This window comes from Strongylocentrotus purpuratus, unplaced genomic scaffold (assembly GCF_000002235.5).
Source record: "Strongylocentrotus purpuratus isolate Spur 01 unplaced genomic scaffold, Spur_5.0 spur5_scaffold_12, whole genome shotgun sequence".
NCBI lineage: Eukaryota > Metazoa > Echinodermata > Echinoidea > Camarodonta > Strongylocentrotidae > Strongylocentrotus > Strongylocentrotus purpuratus.
Window position 1 is genome coordinate 33,350,566 of NW_022145597.1, and position 18,843 is coordinate 33,369,408.

The 18,843-nt window shown below is 36.5% G+C and overlaps 1 protein-coding gene across 1 annotated transcript; it reads right to left on the reverse strand.

The window, feature by feature from the left end:
- Nucleotides 1-14,583: 14,583 nt before the first annotated feature.
- LOC115922529 (5-hydroxytryptamine receptor 1-like) lies at nt 14,584-15,804 on the reverse strand. The gene has a single exon (XM_030981509.1). It carries the CDS (start codon nt 15,802-15,804, stop codon nt 14,584-14,586), a length of 1,221 nt encoding a protein of 406 aa, XP_030837369.1.
- Nucleotides 15,805-18,843: the final 3,039 nt, after the last annotated feature.

Genomic DNA, 18,843 nt, shown 5'->3' on the forward strand with positions numbered 1-18,843 from the left:
CCATATAAAGAGGATATATCACTGTGTATTTTTAAACAATGCTCACAAATGGGGTTTAGATTTATGCCTTGGTCAAAGGTTTAGACCCTCTATGTGGACTGTATTACACACTGTGCATGACGCAATGAGTAGACTATGCTTAAAGCAGTTTTTACCATGTTTTAAGATACTTTAAGAATTCAAATCTTTGCTTACAGGGAGCAAATGGTCTCTGTATTAAGCCTATGGTAAGGTGAGAATTTGTTAGTCAATGGATTAATATGGTGCACATATGGTTATTAACAATGAGTAACCAAGTAAGGATGGAGAATCGTGAGTAAAGTTTTCAGGGATACGCCCAGTTATGATGGTAGTATATTGCCCATGCAATAGTATTAATGCGCCCAGTTAGGATGGAAGTATATTGCCAATGCAATAGTATTAATGTTTCATGAATGGTTTAGAGAATGAGAGTGTAGCAGTCACCATACATGTTTGAGTTTCAGTATTAGATTCACTTTTAATGGCAATATAGATGGAATTGTATTTCTCCAACATTAAGATAATATCAAAAGTTATTAGCAAAAGTAAAAAGATGATTGGAATAAGCTCGCAGGGATGTCTGATGGTTATAACATAAATATCAGACATAACTCACTGTTTGTGGTGTATTAAAATAGAATGCCTCCATATGTGATGAAGAGCAGACATTTATACAATCACTATTCTGGAACTGAGGATTAAAATAATTACCTATCTTCAGCCCCAAAATGGAGTTTTAGAAATTAGGCTAGGAAATTGGACCTTCTAACCACAGAATTGTCGACATATGATAATTGTAATAATTGCAATGATTTGTAAAATAAGACAAATGTCAGAAATTGTATTGACTTCAATGTTGTATATCCATAGAGAGAACAATATCAGATGCAAAATGTCTTGATGGAAATCAAATGATTTCTTTTTAAAATTATGATTCCCTGAATCCACTCCAGGTATAACTAAATGAAGTTCAAATGCATGTCAATACTAGAAGGAGTCATTTTGTATTACTAATCCTTAATTCACTTCCCCTTCTCATGCAAGGTTGACAGTTAAATAATCGCAGAATTTCATACCAAGTGAAAGAAAGTTTGCGTACATGTTAAATCTAGTGGAGAAGAATTCATATTTTGTGAAGTAGCTACTATTTATTCACATGTGAATTATTCTCTACAGTCTCTATAGGTCAGGAATCTTTTTTTAATCAGGCAATTTCTACTATTGCTGACCTGTAAATCTTAATAACGTTAGGAAAATATGACACCACTTCTGGTTGGTCCCTGAATGCAAGTATTCTGTCGGAAAGGAAGGAAATTATTATAGCTAGTACTATTTCTCTCCATTTGCTGTTTTAGGAATATTGTCGTATCTGAAATGGTGAAAACCGTTGTTTGTTAGTAGGTATGTCATTTTTGTTTGTACTTTTGTAAGAGCTACGAGAATCAAAAGTAGTTTATTGACGGCAATGTTCAAGAGATTTCTGTCAATTGAAATGTTCACTTTTTAACGATACTTTTAAGATGTGCTCTCTCTATATTAATGGGTGATGTTTATCATGTCTAGATTTAAGATCTCTACTTTGTATTCATTTTTCCACCCCCATTCCTTCTAATCCAATCAACGAGGTAGTACCTTACATTTGAACTGCTCCATCTATATTTTAAAGATGGTTTGTCCCTTTTGCAGACCTAAAGACCTGAAGTTCCACTAATCCAGTGGTATATTGAAGTGGTCTATGATAAGGAACTTCCCACAAAATGAAGAAAAAATGGAAACTGGCTTTCAAAAAAAAAATTGAATGTTTAATTCTAGATATTTATTTTCTGGACTTGAAAAATATTTAAAAATTAAGTCAACTGTTACATTTGTTGATTTGAGAATAGCTCCCTCTTCAGTTATTTAAAAACAGCTCTAAATTTTCATTTCTTACCAAGAAAGTTTAAGAACGTACTGTATGACTGTAAAATTTCATACACAATATCTAAATGATATATTTTAAACACTTTCCAAGTTTCTTTGAGTTTGCAAAACTCTGCAGAAGGGACCTACTGCCTTCAAAACACATACCGGTACATACAGAGATGGGGAAATATCATATTTACATATATGTAATAGGAACATGTTGGTATTTGGAGGCAGACTTATTCTTTTCCTGATATTTCTGTATTCATATTCATAATTAATATGTGATTTATCAATACTGTTGCCAGTAACTCATGAAGTACGTTTAGAGGCTTTTTCGTACATGTAGATGTTTTTATAATGTATTTTGCAGTACTTTTTTTTTTTTGTAGCTAAGCAAGCAACTCTAGAATCTTTCATCTCAGTTCTAATGTTTGTTTCATAAGAGGAAAGAGAATAGGTGGCAATTTCATACAATTTCATACTTCATAAGTCATGGGTCACCCTACATACAGATATGACTACAACTTAAAAACTGCCCTCTGGACAATTACATCTAGCCAATAACCCCCACCCCCCCCCCCTTTTTTCCCTCATGCACCTTCCCCGAGGGCATACATTGTATCTCATAATTGATTTTTTTTTTTTTAATTTTTTACAGAGATAGTCCTGTCTTGGGGTCTAGGTAAAGGCCTAGATGTTGGGGTAGCCATCGGGATTGTTATTGGGGGATTTCCCTGTGAGTGTTTTGGCCTTGGAAAAGGGGTGTAACTGTTGTGCAAGGGATTGGGGGGGGGGGGTAGGAGTAGCTGTCATAGGGTGTGAGTTATCAGGCGTTTTTAGCTCTTGGGTTAATGGTCCTCCAAGCACCGATTAGTAATTACATTGAGCTGTGTTATGAGAGATTTTATTATTCCTCCAAATTTCAAGCTGAGGGTGACTTCGTAGACTTTTGCACTGTACTGCATATGTAGGTGACTTTTCAATAATGGTTATCGCAATAAGTAAATGTCCATCGTACAAATATATATTGTTTATCGCAACTGAAGCCGGTAGAAGATAATACAGTCAAACCTGTCTATAGCGACCGCCCAAGGGAAACACAAAAAGTGGCCTTTGAAGACAGGTGGTCTTTGTAGACAGGTTCCTTAAGTACATGTTTCAATGAGAAACCATTTTCAAGGGAAGCAAAAAATGTGGTCCTTGTAGACAGGTGGTCTTTGTAGACAGGTGGTCACTAAAGCAGGTTTGACTGTACTAAATAGATTAAATGACTTGCAGGAATAGAAGACTATGAGAAGAAGATAATATCAAGAAGAAGGACCAAGGAAATACAGAGAGAGCTCTACCTTTTATGTCATCACAGTCCACTTAGAATTCTTATCTGTATTCTAATTACGGTGAATTATCATTATCAAGTCAATCATTTGTTTCAAAAACAATCTATACAAAATGCCTGCAACAAATTTGAAGATACTTTCTATCCAGTGCTTATAGAATTATCATCCTTATTGGCATTACAGCTTTGGTTTCTGCTGCAGTAAAGGCAATAATTTCTGTCTAGCTAATACATTGCTGCATACATGCATGACAAATTGAAATGAGATGTATAAAGGACTAAAATGTAGTTTTTATATATTGCATTACACTGCACATTTAATTAGTCTTGTGTAAAATTTGTGCACTTTAACAAATGTTGATAACATCTTTTACTTGCTATCAAAGATCATAACGGTATTGCGATTTTAAAATTAAAAGTGAAATGAAATTTGAAGAGCTAAAGTATTTGCTGACAAGGATATACCTAATACAGGACTCCACATTCACCTTTCGGAAGGAGTTACAGAATGAACTTTTAAAGTTCTGTATGCATGAGCCCTATGTTTAAAAAAGAAAAATGCAATTGTTGGGCACCCATGCGTGTGTCTGATGCGCCTGTTAGTGTTGAGCAACGCTAATCATGTGGGTTACATGGGGGAGGGGGGGGGGAGCACTCAGAACTGTCTTGCCTTTCTTATCAACTTTTATCTCATGACAAACCATTAAATACCAGTATTAGACACATTGGTTTGTGGGTTACCGTTAGCCATGCTAGTATTATTTTTATCTGTATGTACTGTAGGTGCTATTTATTGTCTGTAAGAGGCTATTATTTAATTTATTTACAATTACTTGTATTAAAGTATTCTACTTCTATTCAACTCAGTCTGTATGAGGCTGTAAAGGGCTTGTTTTCAATGGCAGTCAATGCTACCCTGCGTATATGAAACCATCGTGAATACGCAAACATATTTTTGTGTGTGTGTGTGGAATAAGGTTTAAAAAGAGAGGCACGTGTTCTTGTAATGAAGTGTACTTCATCGTTATTTATACGTATTAAGACCACAGAAAGGATGTATGAAAACATTGGCCATGCGTCATAGACAGGTGACCTTTCTAGACAGGTTCTACAGTGAACACAGGGAGACATGATACATGAAGGTGATCACTATGGCCTTTACATGGTGGATCTACAACACACAATTCTTCCTATATGTGGCCACTATAGAGAGGTGGCCATTATGATATGTCTTTTTTGTCCTAATTTTACTCCACTTGAGAACAGTATTTGGTAGGGTTTTTAACAGTATGTGTTAAAATGTAAGCTATTTTAAAGAGAATTTTTTGCTTAATGATGAAATTAACTCTGCTGGTGCCCATCATCAAACTAACTCCAAAACCAGTAATCGACAACCTCTGTGTGATTCACAGTAATATCATTCATGTTTATCAGTCATCAGTTATTAGTGTGGTGTACAAGTATTCTGATATACTGCCCTCTCCAGGTGAATCCTATTAAGTATTTTGCTATTTAAATATTATCTTCATGTATAGGAGTGAGATTGGAACTAATACAGAATTCCTTACTGAGAAATAAGTTTGTTTGTTTTATTCTTTTCATAGATGATTAGTTTAAAATGGCAGTGATATTAAATTTGTTTTGATTTATAAGAAATAAGACATGTATCTTTAATTACATTTCTCTGATAGTGTTCTGATCGTAATCAATATACACATTTCCCTCATCCGTCATCTTTTCTTCATTTCGTGGCTGCGTTTTTTTGTCTCAGTTTGCATGGCTGCTAATGTGATGATTAACTGCAATGCAAACAGTTGAGCTGAATAGATCATTTAATGAAAATTGAGTAGCTTGATGATGAATGACGTGACTGGTATGGGGGAGATGATTATCTGTCCATGTGAACAAACAGAACTCTCTTCAGTTGTCAGGGGAACAGTTATTACTGCAGCCGTATAAATGCAGGAGCATGCAGTTAATGTTTGCCATTTAATTTGCAAAATGGGTTACAATTAAGGGTACCATTGTACATGTATTTATCATGTTTGATACCTGTTAGGTCAAATTAAAGTTTCTTGTTAGGGTTGGCTTGTGTAGCAAAGATTGATCTCATCAAACATAACTTGTTGATAGTGAATTCTCACCAATAGTCTCACATTATTGTTTGTTGAGAATGAATAATATGTAAAATATGAGTTAATCATGTCTACGTACGTAGGATGATGATTTTATGAAATTAATCCTGGTGATATCTAGAATTTCAGATTTATAACCAAAAATTTAGCAACGCTGCTAAAAACATGCTCTGTTGAGAGTTAGAATGGATATTATGAGTTGATGCCACTGTTGCTCTCTGTTGAGAAATACATGTAAGATTTTAAGGGTTAATCCTGTTACCATCAAGAAATCTAGATTTATAACACCAATTTAGAAGTGCATCTAATCTATATTATAAGGGTGGTTTGTGATCAGTTTGGTGCCAGAGGGATGTTATCATGGAGTTAACATCCTTCTGGCTCTCAACAGACAATATGAGATGCTTTTATGTCTCTACCTCTCCTTGGGGGTGCTTCACAAAGATCCTAGGTTAAACTTAATCTCTAAGTTGGACTTAACAATTATGGAAAGCTGTTAGCATCTTTGAAAATATTTTGTAAAAGTTATTTTACAAGACATAAAATGTTGATTCAAAACATTCATATTTTCTATTATCAAGGAGATTTCTATGTTCTTGATGTGGAATTTATAAAAAGTCTTTTAAAAAATGCTTTTGAATATATTTTATTTTAGAGCTACAAATGGCTCTCCGTAATGTTTAAGTCCAACTTAGAGTTAAGTTCAACTTATGATCTTTGTGAAACACCCCCCTTGTCTTTTTAATTGAAAATTCATACTGATAGTAATTTGTGTTTCTATTCAGGCTCCTATATATACAAGCACATTATTGACGTTGACATGAATTTTATATTGACTCTTCCATGTTTATTTTGTATACAGAACAATAGAATAAAAAGATAAATCTGATTAAATGAGAAGGAATATTTAAAAGCAGTTGAAAGGTAAATACATAACCATATCAACTTTTTGTTTAATTCATCATTGAAGAGCTCTAAAACTCATACCCAAGGTTATTTCAATTGGAATTCTTCGATTGTTATAACCAATATTTAAGATTTTGTTGTTTACTTGTTGCTATTAGCATAAAGGTTATTATTTAACGAATTAGAGTTCTAGGTTTTTGTATTTTTTTTAGAATCAGACTTTAAGAGGGATATGTGTCCAATCTTGTTTTCAACTCCTGTATTAAGACCATTTCCATTCTGTGTCGCCCTCATCGCGATTACATCACATATCGTAGTATTGTCACTAGCTATGTGATAGCATAAGTATTCTAGTTTGGTTTTGTATTGCTTAATGATAATCATTTAATGTCAGAATCATATTTCAACAAAAGAACTGGATCTCAAGTAAAAGGAAAAGATGGGTTATAAAATTGAATAGTAAAATAATATGACGAAGAAGTTATCCTGTGAATATGCATATATTATGACAATTCTCTATGACTTAAAAACATCCAATTTTAGAAAGGTTAATATTCAAATTGAAATGTTCATAATCCATACATTCAGTTATTTTCCCATCTTAAATTTATATACAGCTAGCATAATAACATCATATGTCTTTTTTGAGAATTTAATTTCTAGATTCTGTCTCCCATAGTTTGAACTGATGGATGTGTGGAATTTATTTTGCCGCTTTGGTTTTTTGAGGCAGTTTGTAGTTTGTCTTCATCAGCTCGAGATTGCCAAATAGCCTGCTATTTCTGATTTGGGAAATAATCTCGAAGTTACAAATCGTGTCCTCATCAGCTCGAGACCTCATCAGCTCGAGACTCGACCTCAAAACTTGAAAATTGAGCTCAAGAAATTAGCTCCAGATATTTTGCTCAGCCTCTGCGCATAGTGCAAGTCTTCGGGCTGGTGAAGATGCACCGGACAAATAGTAGGATATTTTGCAAACTAGCCCAAGATATCTTGGGATGATTATCTCGACCAAACATCCCGCTAATTGCAACTTCCGGCTGATGAAGACGCAAATTAATTGGATAATTTGCGATCGGGATAGTTAAAATAGCAGGATATTTGGCAATCTCAAGCTAATGAGGACAGGCCTAGTGAGAGAGAAGTGCCAGTAATTAAGAGGCATTGATCAACCAACTAGAATGACTTCCTTCGTTGGAGGAGCCTAGTTTTGTAATGAGAGTTGAGAGCAAGAAGGCGTGTGTATCCTGCATCCTTCTGCTTCTTTGGCTTGTTTTCTCTGAAGTACGTTCTATTCAATATTTTTGTATTCTTTTGAGCGGTCTCCCTAGGAGATAAGGTGTTTGTATTTTGAATGTTTGTTTTCTTACCATCATGTGTCTGTCAATCTCATCAGTCTAGTTTATAAATAGAGAACTATTATGATTAATTATTATTGATTATATGTACATCTCTGTATGCATTGTAAGTATGTAAATTGAATGATTGGATTAGAAATAAAAACGTCTTAAAAACCCACAACAGGTGTTTCTCGTGTTTGGTGTATATACAGTACTCAGCTTGGTGAAATCAGTGCATTTATCACACACTAATAGTAGGGGGAAGATTAATCGTATTGGAGTAGGCCTATGGCCTGCAAAACATACATATTGTTTTCTACATAGAATGTCATTTATTATGATACATGTACTCTACAGTATGTGTATGTTTATGGAAGGTATAACGATGTAAGCAAGTATTGTACTAAATACACTACGGTGCATGTAAATTAAATATGTTAGAAATTCACATGGTAAATATTTGGCAGGAGAATTGCAAAAATATTGTGTTATCAGCAATTCTCTTACCCTACATTTTTTCTGCCAAAACAACAAGAATGCACACTCGATACACCCCTCTAAACCCCCCCCCCCCCCCCCTCACCCCTCCAACTTCTGACGAAAATCTTCACCATTTTATTTGTAAAACCTTGATATATTTAGTGCATTTAAGGTATATACCGGTATGCACTTCTGCAATGCTATTACTGTTATGTCCCTGTAACAAAACACAGCTTGCATCCCTGTACGTAGGGACTTCAGACCTTTAGGAAGAAAATTTGACAAATAAATTGGAAATTCAGTTATAACCCTCTAGGCAAAAGCAGTAATCCAATTTTGAAAGTGACGTTGAAGACTTTTAAGATCATTTGATGTATAACAATCATGTTGTTCCTTTTTGTGTGTATTTTTGTGTACTTATAGTTTTTCTTCTCCAAGCGTCTCGAACACATTATTTATGTGGAGTTGGCGCGTTACAAATACTCTTATTATTATTATGTAGACCTATTGCATGTAAAGCGCTGTAAAACACTGTGGAGTACGCGCTATATACATATAGATTATTATTATTATTATTATTATTATTATCATTATTTATTCGGCAAAAACAAAGAAAAACATTGAATACAAAACAAGAGTACATTTGGAATAGAGTCACACCATTATGATTGTAATTAGTAAAAGTACAAACATAATGAGGTGGGCTTTCTAGTCTTTTCTTTTAAAATAAAATATGGACAAAAATACAATTTATACAACTCCACCACCTGCAGATGTTTACAAACTCTGATATGATCTGTGTAGGCGTGTAGGCCTACCAAGGGAAATCAACCAGGCTATTCAGCTATAGGATATGTTTTCTTTCTGGATGGTGTAACCAAATATAGCACCGCGTTGTGAGAGGCAATCACTTTAATTCATGGAACTTGAGAGAATAATTAGTTTAGATGACCACAGGCACTGTGTAATATAGGGCATGCATAGGGAAAGTTAAAATACATTGTTTTTTCCTGATACTCTTCATGTCCTCTTTACTACAGTGTCCTTTTTACTGTTAGCATTGTTTTCAACATCATCATTATCATTATTATTATCATCATCACCATCATCATCATCACCATCATTACCATCATCATCATCACCAACACCATCATCATCATCATCATCATCACCGTCATTATCATCATCATCATCATCATCACCATCATTACCATCATCATCATCATCATCATGACCAGGACCGTCTGATCATCATCACCATCATCATCACCATTATTATCATCATCGTCGTCATTATTATCATCATAATCGTCATCATCGTGACCATCTGATCTGATATCATCATCATGAACATCATCATCATCGTCATCACTTCCATCACCATCATCATAATTATCATCATCATTATCATTATCATGAACATCAGCAGCAGCATCATGACCACCATCATCATCACCATCGATCTGTCATATCTTCATTTTATTTGTAAAGTATTATTAGTTGTAGAAGTAGTAGTAGTATTGTATCAACCAGGCGCAGATCCAGGATTTCTCAGGGGAGGGGACCCAATTTCTTTTCTTCTTTTTTTGCTCCCGACAATTTGAAAATCGCACCGGCCGAAAAGTCGCTCAGTGGGGGGGGGGGGAGGGTACTGAGCCCATTTTTTTGTTGGCCCTCGAAAATTTGCATCCCCCCCCCCCCCTTGAGCGCCAGGGGGGGGCATCCCCCAAAAGCTAAAAAATCACGTGTTTTTACATGATTTTTAAGGCCCCCACCCCCTGGATCCGCCACTGCTATCATCATCATCATCATGTGTTATTCAAAATCTTTGAAAATAGGAACATTGGTTTTAGTCAGTAGCATTTATCTAATTACATGTACTTAAACCAATAACCAATATACATAGCAATTTTTAGACTCATCCACACACATACTCCCTGAAGCATTTTCCATGCGAACAGAATGTGATATTCATAGCACCAAATTGACCAACGTATCAATCAAGTAAATAGATACACGTGCATGCGTAAATACGAGAACATAAAGCATCATTACACAGACAATAAAGGATGAAATTACATGAAAAGTTAATCTTCGATGTAACCAGAGCGAGCGAATTCCCCCAAATGTGCTGGATTTATAGAGGAATGATTAGTATCAATATGCTCTATTAGTCTATTCCATTATCAGATTGTGTTGCTTTTATTAAATAAACTAAGAATAACACAGTTATCTCAACGATTCTATCATCTTAACACAATGCTTAAGTGGCGTAGCTTGAGGGCACTATCCCGGGTCCCCCCCCCCCCCCCCCCCTCTCCATCGAATGGCAAAAATGTAAAGACGAAAAAGGAGGGATACCGAAAAGGGGAGGAACGTGGGGAAAAAACATAATGGGACCCTGTCCAAAACGTCCCTCATCGATAGCCTTGTGACTTTGTATACCATCCATTAAGTAAGAGGAGGATCTAAGCTTTACAAATATGTGTCATTTATTAATTATAATTGTGATTAAGTTATGATAAAACATTGATAATTCTCGGTTTTGTTTTTTCTGGGACGCACTGTATATATATATATATATATATATATATATATATATATATATATATATACATATATCTGTTTCTCTTTCTCTCTCTTTTCCATTGTCTTTTCTCTTTTTTCTGTGCCATACGATGGGGGCGGGGAGCACAATTTCTCCGTGTTCCCATAGCTACGCCATTAACATGAAGACTACAGTAAAAGTATTCCTCCATGGAGGGTCCTTTCCTTTAGTGTTTAAAACCAAATATCAAGGAAATCAGAGATATAGGACGTCAAGAATCATCTCCTGCAGGCGACTCCATTAATTAGTGTACCCACCCTTCTTTGCTTCTTGAGGTAACCGTATCAGCACGCACGGCCTGGTTGATTTGTGTGCATGGGTGAGGACAAACCACACTGAAGCATAACGTCTATATTTCTATCCGAGCAAACATCTGTTCTCCTACTGTCATGCAGGAATACCCCTACAAAGCGCATCTCATCCAGTATTCCAAAACATGATTGAAATGAACAACGTACTCCCTTATTCAATGTAGAGCTAAAAAGAAAACTCCACTTTTTTTAAAGACGCATAGTAGTGGGCTCTCATGGGGAATTCGACATTATTCGGGTGTTACCCAATAACAAGTACACTCCAAATTATAGTGGAATTCACTCCAAGGTAGTGTTTCAGTCATTGTTATTGGAGTTTATTCCACTATTTTGAGAGTGAATTTCCACTCCAAAAGTAGTGGTCTCTAATATGAATCCCCAAAAAAAAGTAGATTTTCACTCATGTATATTTACATGTATGACCGATCCCTAACAGGAAAAGGGGCACGTGTCAAATTAAATGGGGCACTTTTCAGAGGTGAAAAGGGGCACTTTACAAAGTAATAGGGGCAGGCGAAGGGGAGGTAGAAAAATCGATCTCAACTATAGCAAATAGGGGAATAATAACATCAAATTCTTGTGTATTGTTGTATGTTGGAAGCTTGGCGAATAAAAAAAATCAATCAATCAATCAATCCCTGCTCGTTCCGAGTCCCTTTTAAAGCACCCGCTATCTCTGTGTGTAAAGTTAATACAGGCCAGATTTTGTCGCGCGAATAAGTACCCCTTTACCGAAGATTTTGGGAACGCGCATGCGGTCTCCGACCCCAGAGTGGGGGGGGGGGGGGGGGCTGGTAGCCAGTGCATATATCTCAAAAGAGGGATGGCCAGTGAGAATTCGGAGCAACCACAATTCAGTCTTGGACAAGTGTTTGCAGTCGCCCCATTTGGGTAGCGAGTAAAGAGGTATATCTAACACTGTTTGACAAGCCATTAACGTAATAAGTCACGTCTGGTCGACAAGAGACGTGAAAGGGGCAAAAGTAGGGCGGGTAAAAATCAATATATGGGTCACTTTTAAGTCGACCAAAACAAGTAGGCGGTCAAACCCTGACCAAGCTGTCAAGTGCAAAACAGACCTGCCAACCAGTATGATAGCTTACTCGTATTTCGTACGATTTTTAGAAGCAAATACGACAGTACGATTTTCCTGAATACGATTTTCAACAACAAAACAAAAAAGTAAAGTAAAAAAAAAAAGGTATCCTACATGCATCTCACATTGGCGATTTGGGGATGTTCATCATCGAACACAACAGTCGTGACGAAATTATGCATATTCAACAAATGGTCCATAAAAAAATTCTTCTTGTATGTATAGGAACTGTAAGAGGCATTGATCCGCGTAACAGTCCGTGTTTATTTTTTAAAAATACAACTTTTGTCAGTAAAATACAACTTTTTGGATTAAAGAATACAGTTTTTGAACTCCAGAGGTTGGCAGGTCTGGTAAAAACAGTATATTGATTGAGAACCGTGGCGGACTCGGGATTCTCTCACCCTAAACCCAAACGTAAAACATAATCCTAACCCTAAACCTTTGACGAAATAAATACCGGAGCAAGGATCGAGAGTAATGTCGGGTCACCGTACATGACTTTAGTTGTTCACAAAAGAACATTGGATTGGATCAACAATCACAATGGCATATCCAGCAAAGGATGGAGCACCCCCCCCCCCCTTTTTTTATTGTATAAATTTGTTATATCTCCTTCCATCATTCTGAGACATTAATGTTTTTTATGTTTAGATCATAGTTTCGTTCGCTAAAGTGAATATTGACCAACACTCAACTAATTAACTCTACCTTCCAATTACATTTTGTTTTTCAATGCAATGAGTGAAAGTCGGACAAACTCAAACGAAATATAAAGAAATAGTATATACTAAAAGCAGATTATGGACAATTTTAAAAATGGAGATGATAGTCGTGCGAATCTACGATTCTATATAACGTATGATTAATCCGAACTTCATGTTTGATTGGAAACGTAATTTTTGTCAAATCGTTTTATTTTCTGTAAAAAGTTTATGCTGAAAACGATTTAAAATAAAATCAATATAGACAAAACGAAATACAATTTGTTAGAATAACTGTAGACTGTCACAATGTAATTTCGTTTATGAAACTCTGTTATGTTGAAAATTGAGATGGTCTATTTCAAATCATTTTCTGATTTTCTGATTGAAAATTATGCCATCTCTCCTTTTCTATCTCTGCCCTTTCCCTTTGGACCCCTACCAACTCTCCCTATATTTCTCTCTTTTATCAGTCCTTCGAGCTTGAGCTCTCCTTTTCTTTCTCTTTCTGCTCGTATTTCGATTGTGATGCTGCTCCTATTCTACTTTCATATTCACATTTATATTCATACCTAAATTTATTCATGATGTGATTCAGAATTGTATTTAATATTCTTGCTATTTATAAGTCATACATTGTAACTGTCTTGTCATGTTTTGTGCTGAAAGCCGGAGGACCGTACCTGCTCATAGACTTTTCTTTTATAGAGTTGTGACGCCCTTCTGGCCTTCTGCACACGACACCTTGTTTTTGTCTTATGTTTTACATATTACATGTTACACCAATGGAAAACAAATTTCTTTATTATATATGGACAGTAAAATATTGAATCTTGAATCTTTTCATATTCTTTATTATACACGATCGCAAGGCCTTCGAAAAGTGAATTTGAGGCAATTTCAATAGAACTGACCATCACCCATTTGATTTGTCAAAAGTCTTTGCCACACTATTTTAATATAATTTAATGATGTATTACATGAAAAATTTATCTTTCGATACAAAATACATCTTGAGTGAAATCTCAATATATCCTCTCTTTACTTCATAAATTTTAGAAACTTTAGAAAGTTGGAACGTTGGTATCGGGGCAGGGGACCGTAGCATCCTCCTGTAAATCGTGCCCCTAAATTCATTACACAAAACATTCTTTATCACTACAGTGTTGTTGACTTTATTCCTTGATAATTATCATGGTCCTGAAAAGAATATATTTCATACGTTTGTAGGCGTATATAATAGGGGGGAAGAGGACATTTTCTTTTTGGGGTCGCCTGTTACCACAATTGTTTGTTGTTTTTTTTTTTTTTTTTTTAATTAAAAAAAAATCAAAGGGGTTGTTTTTTCCCTCCCAAACACACACATAAAATAGGTTAAAGGGAGGGTTCAACCCCCCCCCCCCCCCTCCCTGCGTACGCGCCTGATCATGCAAATAGTACAGACAGTACTACAGTAGCCATGGTAACTGTCGAAAGAGTCATGAAAATGAGCCTTTTCAGGAAAGCCCATGCAGTATTATATCGCATTTTAGACAGAGCTTTGTCCAAAGCAGATGACGTTAGGACTTTGAAAAGGCAATTGACTTCATCAGTTTGTTGATCTAAAGGTATCTCAGAAAAAGCCAATCAAATACTATTTTAGACAATGCTTCTTCCAAAGAAGTCTTTGAAATGTATACATGTACTCTTCATCTTCATCAAAAGAAGTCTCTGTACTACAATATTATTATTAGATACAGTTTTATCTACCATTCCTAAATGATCGTCTTAGTAAGTCTACCAATCCTCGCTGATAGACCTTATACCTGAAGGCAAGAATGAAAGGGTTAACACAGGTATTACAGGTAGCCATGACAATGGTTGCTAGATGCAGTTTCCCATCAATCAGGAAATGACCACCAAGGTTATGATAGAAGAAGGCCCATTGGTTAGGCGACCAGCAAACCATATAAACCAGAACGATCACGAAGAGGACCTTTGTCGTTTTCTTACGCCTGATAATCGCTGGTCTGATCACACGCGGCGGCCAGCGGTCATTGACCACGGGTTTTTGCAATGATGTCGGTAATGAAGAGGACGTCGGAGCAGCCACGTTTTGGGGCGATGGTGTCGTCTGATTTGTCGAGGCTAGCTTCGCTTCAGGCTCCGACGCTCCTGATCGCGACTTCTTCGAGTGCGTCGCCGAGGAATCACCAGGAATGTCGACAACATGTACGTGGTCGCGATCCCGTAACCATGCTACGGATATTCGGTTTAATTTCCGTAACTTATGCGCTACGCATGCAAACGAAAACAGCATGACGGTAGCTGGTACAAAATACTCCCAAATGAAAATTGCTATTCCAACATATATGCTGGACGAGAAATATTTCACAGTGATACAAACACCATCGTCATACTGCACATCTAAAGATAAGACGATTTGCATGAGAGGGGCTAAGCACCATGCTGCTCCTGTCAGTATGTACAACCATCTTCGTTTGAATTTAGCGATATACCACATCGGTTTGACAACGGCTAGATACCTCTCTATTGAGATCACCGTCAAGTTGTAAGTCGAGATGGCGAAGAATGCGAAGATAGGAAGATGCGAGTACAAGAAATAGCAATAGAATGCACCAAAGCGCTCCGATTGGATTTCGCGACGTCGGTCGCCGTAGCCCATCAGACGTAGGCTTGCGACGAGGATGAGGAACGCTGAAGCGATGAAGTCGGCGACGGTTTGCGTGACAATCAGAAAATTTGTGTAGTTCCTTAACGATTTTGTGAGAAGGACGATGAGGCAGAGAAGGTTTCCTACAAAGCCAATGGAACCGAGGATGAGCTGGAAGACGCGACCAACGTCGATCTCTGCATCTAAAACATCCCGCTCACCGTCAGGATCTCGGTAAATGTAAGGATCCTTAGATTGTAACGACTTCCATGTCAGGTTCCATTGTGAAATCGAATCGTTAATGCTCATCTTCACAACACGATGAGACCGTTAAAACTTGATTTTGTTCCGTCAATATTTTTTACGAGAGATATGTGTCTCAGCGGTTTGTTAACATTCCTCATCAACTGGTTGAATCGCCTTCCAATATATTAGACATTATTGTTAATTTTTTGGAAAATCACAACATGAAGAAGCAGTGAAGAGGCATTTCGATCGCAGCATCAGTTTTGCCTTTGTTTACGAGAGATGCTTCTCGACCCGATTTGTTAAGATTATTAAATCTTCCGTCGTCAAACCGCTCAATCACCATCCACTATATATTATAGTCCTGTCGACGAAATATCATATAAATGTTTAAGTTTGAAACTTCACAACACGAACAAGCGATGTGAAACAACATTTTGCAGCATATTTTATTTGTTTGCCTTTGATAACGAAAGATTTTTGTCGACCCGAATCGTTAACACTTAAAGATAAACTCCAGTACTGGTAAAAAAAAAAATAATAATTCTCACAGAATCAAACGAAACTTACACTGAATGTTCAAGATTACAAATAAATGACATGTGCCAAACAATTTTGGAAGAAAATGTATACTGGCTGAGTAATGAGCATAGAAAGACAAGGAAATCAAGGTAGTACTAGCCCCGACACCATGTGTGTTGTCCCATATATAGCTTTCTATGTGAGTGCTTGTTACTTTACAAAGACTCGGTCAAATTTATTATGATTTTGATGACTCCCGAACCTTGCAGTGCACACCAATACTTACATGCTACATGATCAACTGTTTCTGATCCTTTCCACACATTTTCTTTCACAATTCAATCGCATTACCAGTACTAAAGTTTATCTTTAATCTGTCGTCGTCTAACTATTAATTGCCATCCGATGATCCGATAGAGTACTGTCGATGGGATATCATCTTTGAACTTCAAGGCATTTTGCGACGGTATTCTCTTGCTATATTTATTTCGATGTTTTTCCTGAGGTTGGAGATACTTGTCAACGCGATTTGTTAGCATTGAAGGCTTTGAAGCATTCATCATCAGACGGTTGAAACGCCATCTGATGGAGTTACGCATGACATATTATTTGGGTAAAGAGCGGCACGAGCGAGTTCACCTTTACATCGTCTCAAATCTCCAAGCAACCGCGTTTTTTCCAGATCTCAACATATAGTAACCAAACATTCTCCTGAAAATAAACGTTTTTTCTCTGAGATGCGAGAAAGCAGTGAAACTCAAAATGGGTATGGAGATGAGGGAGAGGGAAGGGGAGGGGGCAGCTAGAGACTGCTTCTTCTCATACGCAACAGTGGGCAACACAATGGTGATCGATTTGTCTGTGGGATGAGGTGAAAGTGGATCGAAAAACACACTTCAGGTGTTTCATCGCGGTTATTGGATCGCATCTAATACCTAATAATTTATGGTTTTAATTGCATTTGCTTTCAAGTAGGGCTGTTTCTCTTTGTCAGCATAATGAATATTGGTTTAAAAGAAACGCATATATATATATATAGAACCATACTCGTATGTTTACATATGCCAATCATAATTTTAAACCCTGTTTTTTCGTGCTTTCCTTTTTTTCTATTCTGTTTCCTCTTTTTCTAAGAGACGTTAATTTTATTATTTTTCTCCACGTCTTCTCACTTTGTATTCCTCGTTTCCTTTCTTTTATTTTTTTTCCTCATCCTATAGGCCTCCTCCTACTCAATTATTTTAATTGTTCTTCTTTTTTTCTAATATCTTCTATTGCTTTTTCTTCTTCCATTATACCGTCCTGAACAACTTATTTATATGATTTTTTTTTCTTCTTTCTTCCAGTTCCACTTTGAATAAATTCCTTTAATCTTCTCAACAATATACACGTACGATATCATTATATTGATTTCTCAAATATTTCGAAAAGAATCATATAGGCCTGATATCAAAAATCTTTGTGATAGCTCTATAAATGCTACTCCCAAAACAAAAATCATTTTGATAGCATTCGAATTTATATGGCCAAATCGACATAACAATAAGCAAGCAAGTGATTTCGGTCAATGCGAACAGCTCTTGAAACAAATAGGAGCCAGTGAGAGTATAACATGGTTGCGTTCTTTTCAATAATGTTTGTTGTTCTATTTCTATTGAGTGCTGTGATTTATATTCCCATCTCACCATCGATTGTTTCCGTCACGTCCTACGCCTGACACACTTCAGAATGTCAATACAAGTACGCTTATGTAAGCAGTGGCATATACATGGGTCAAGTCATTAAGGGGCACCGGGGTCTAAGTGGGAGGGGGCATCATTGGGCTAACAAAAAAAAAAATATGTTGTATTGCCCTTTAGGTGCAAAAACATGGGTCGGTCGGTCAGAATTTTTTGTTTATTTTTTAATTTTAAACTATTTTTTTTCCTTCCTCTTTGAGCTGATATTTCTCTGTTTTGAACGATTTAATATTTTTGTTCTCTAAAAAACGGTTTTAAAAAAAACGCCGACCGTAGATTTCAAGATTTGGGGGTCGGTCGCAAAGGGCGATACAACATTTTTTGTTTAAGCCTAGTGGATGGGATGAGAGAGGACACGGTCATAGAAAGGGGCGGTATGGAAGGGGTGGTATTATCTTATATTCATGTTGATTTCGAACCCCTCTCTTTTTCTTTCTTTTCTTTTAAAAAATGTTGTGTCTTTTTGTTATTATTGTGTCCCGGGACACGTGCCCCTCGATCATGTCACCCCGGGGCTTCGCCACCGTGCCCGGGTATCTATTGTGGGCATTCTCTTAATCAGTTTTATATAATTATGAAGGAAGGTGGGAAAGTCGGATGTGGAAGTAAGTGCTCACCGTGGATTGGTGATTGATTTGTAAGATGCATATTTGGATCGCTGATGCATGATTCGGAGGGGGGGGGGGTATACGCTCAGGACAGATCCAGAATTGTCAGAATAAATGGATTGACGAATAATAAATCATGAATCTGGATTTATTTAACGCTTGATGTCTCTGAGCGCTTTACAGATTATTATTACCACTGTTGGATTAACTCATGCATAATAGTGTTAATTATG

Bases quoted from the DNA above. Each gene is read 5' to 3' on its own strand.
- LOC115922529 (XM_030981509.1), bottom strand. From the start codon at position 15,804: ATGAGCATTAACGATTCGATTTCACAATGGAACCTGACATGGAAGTCG.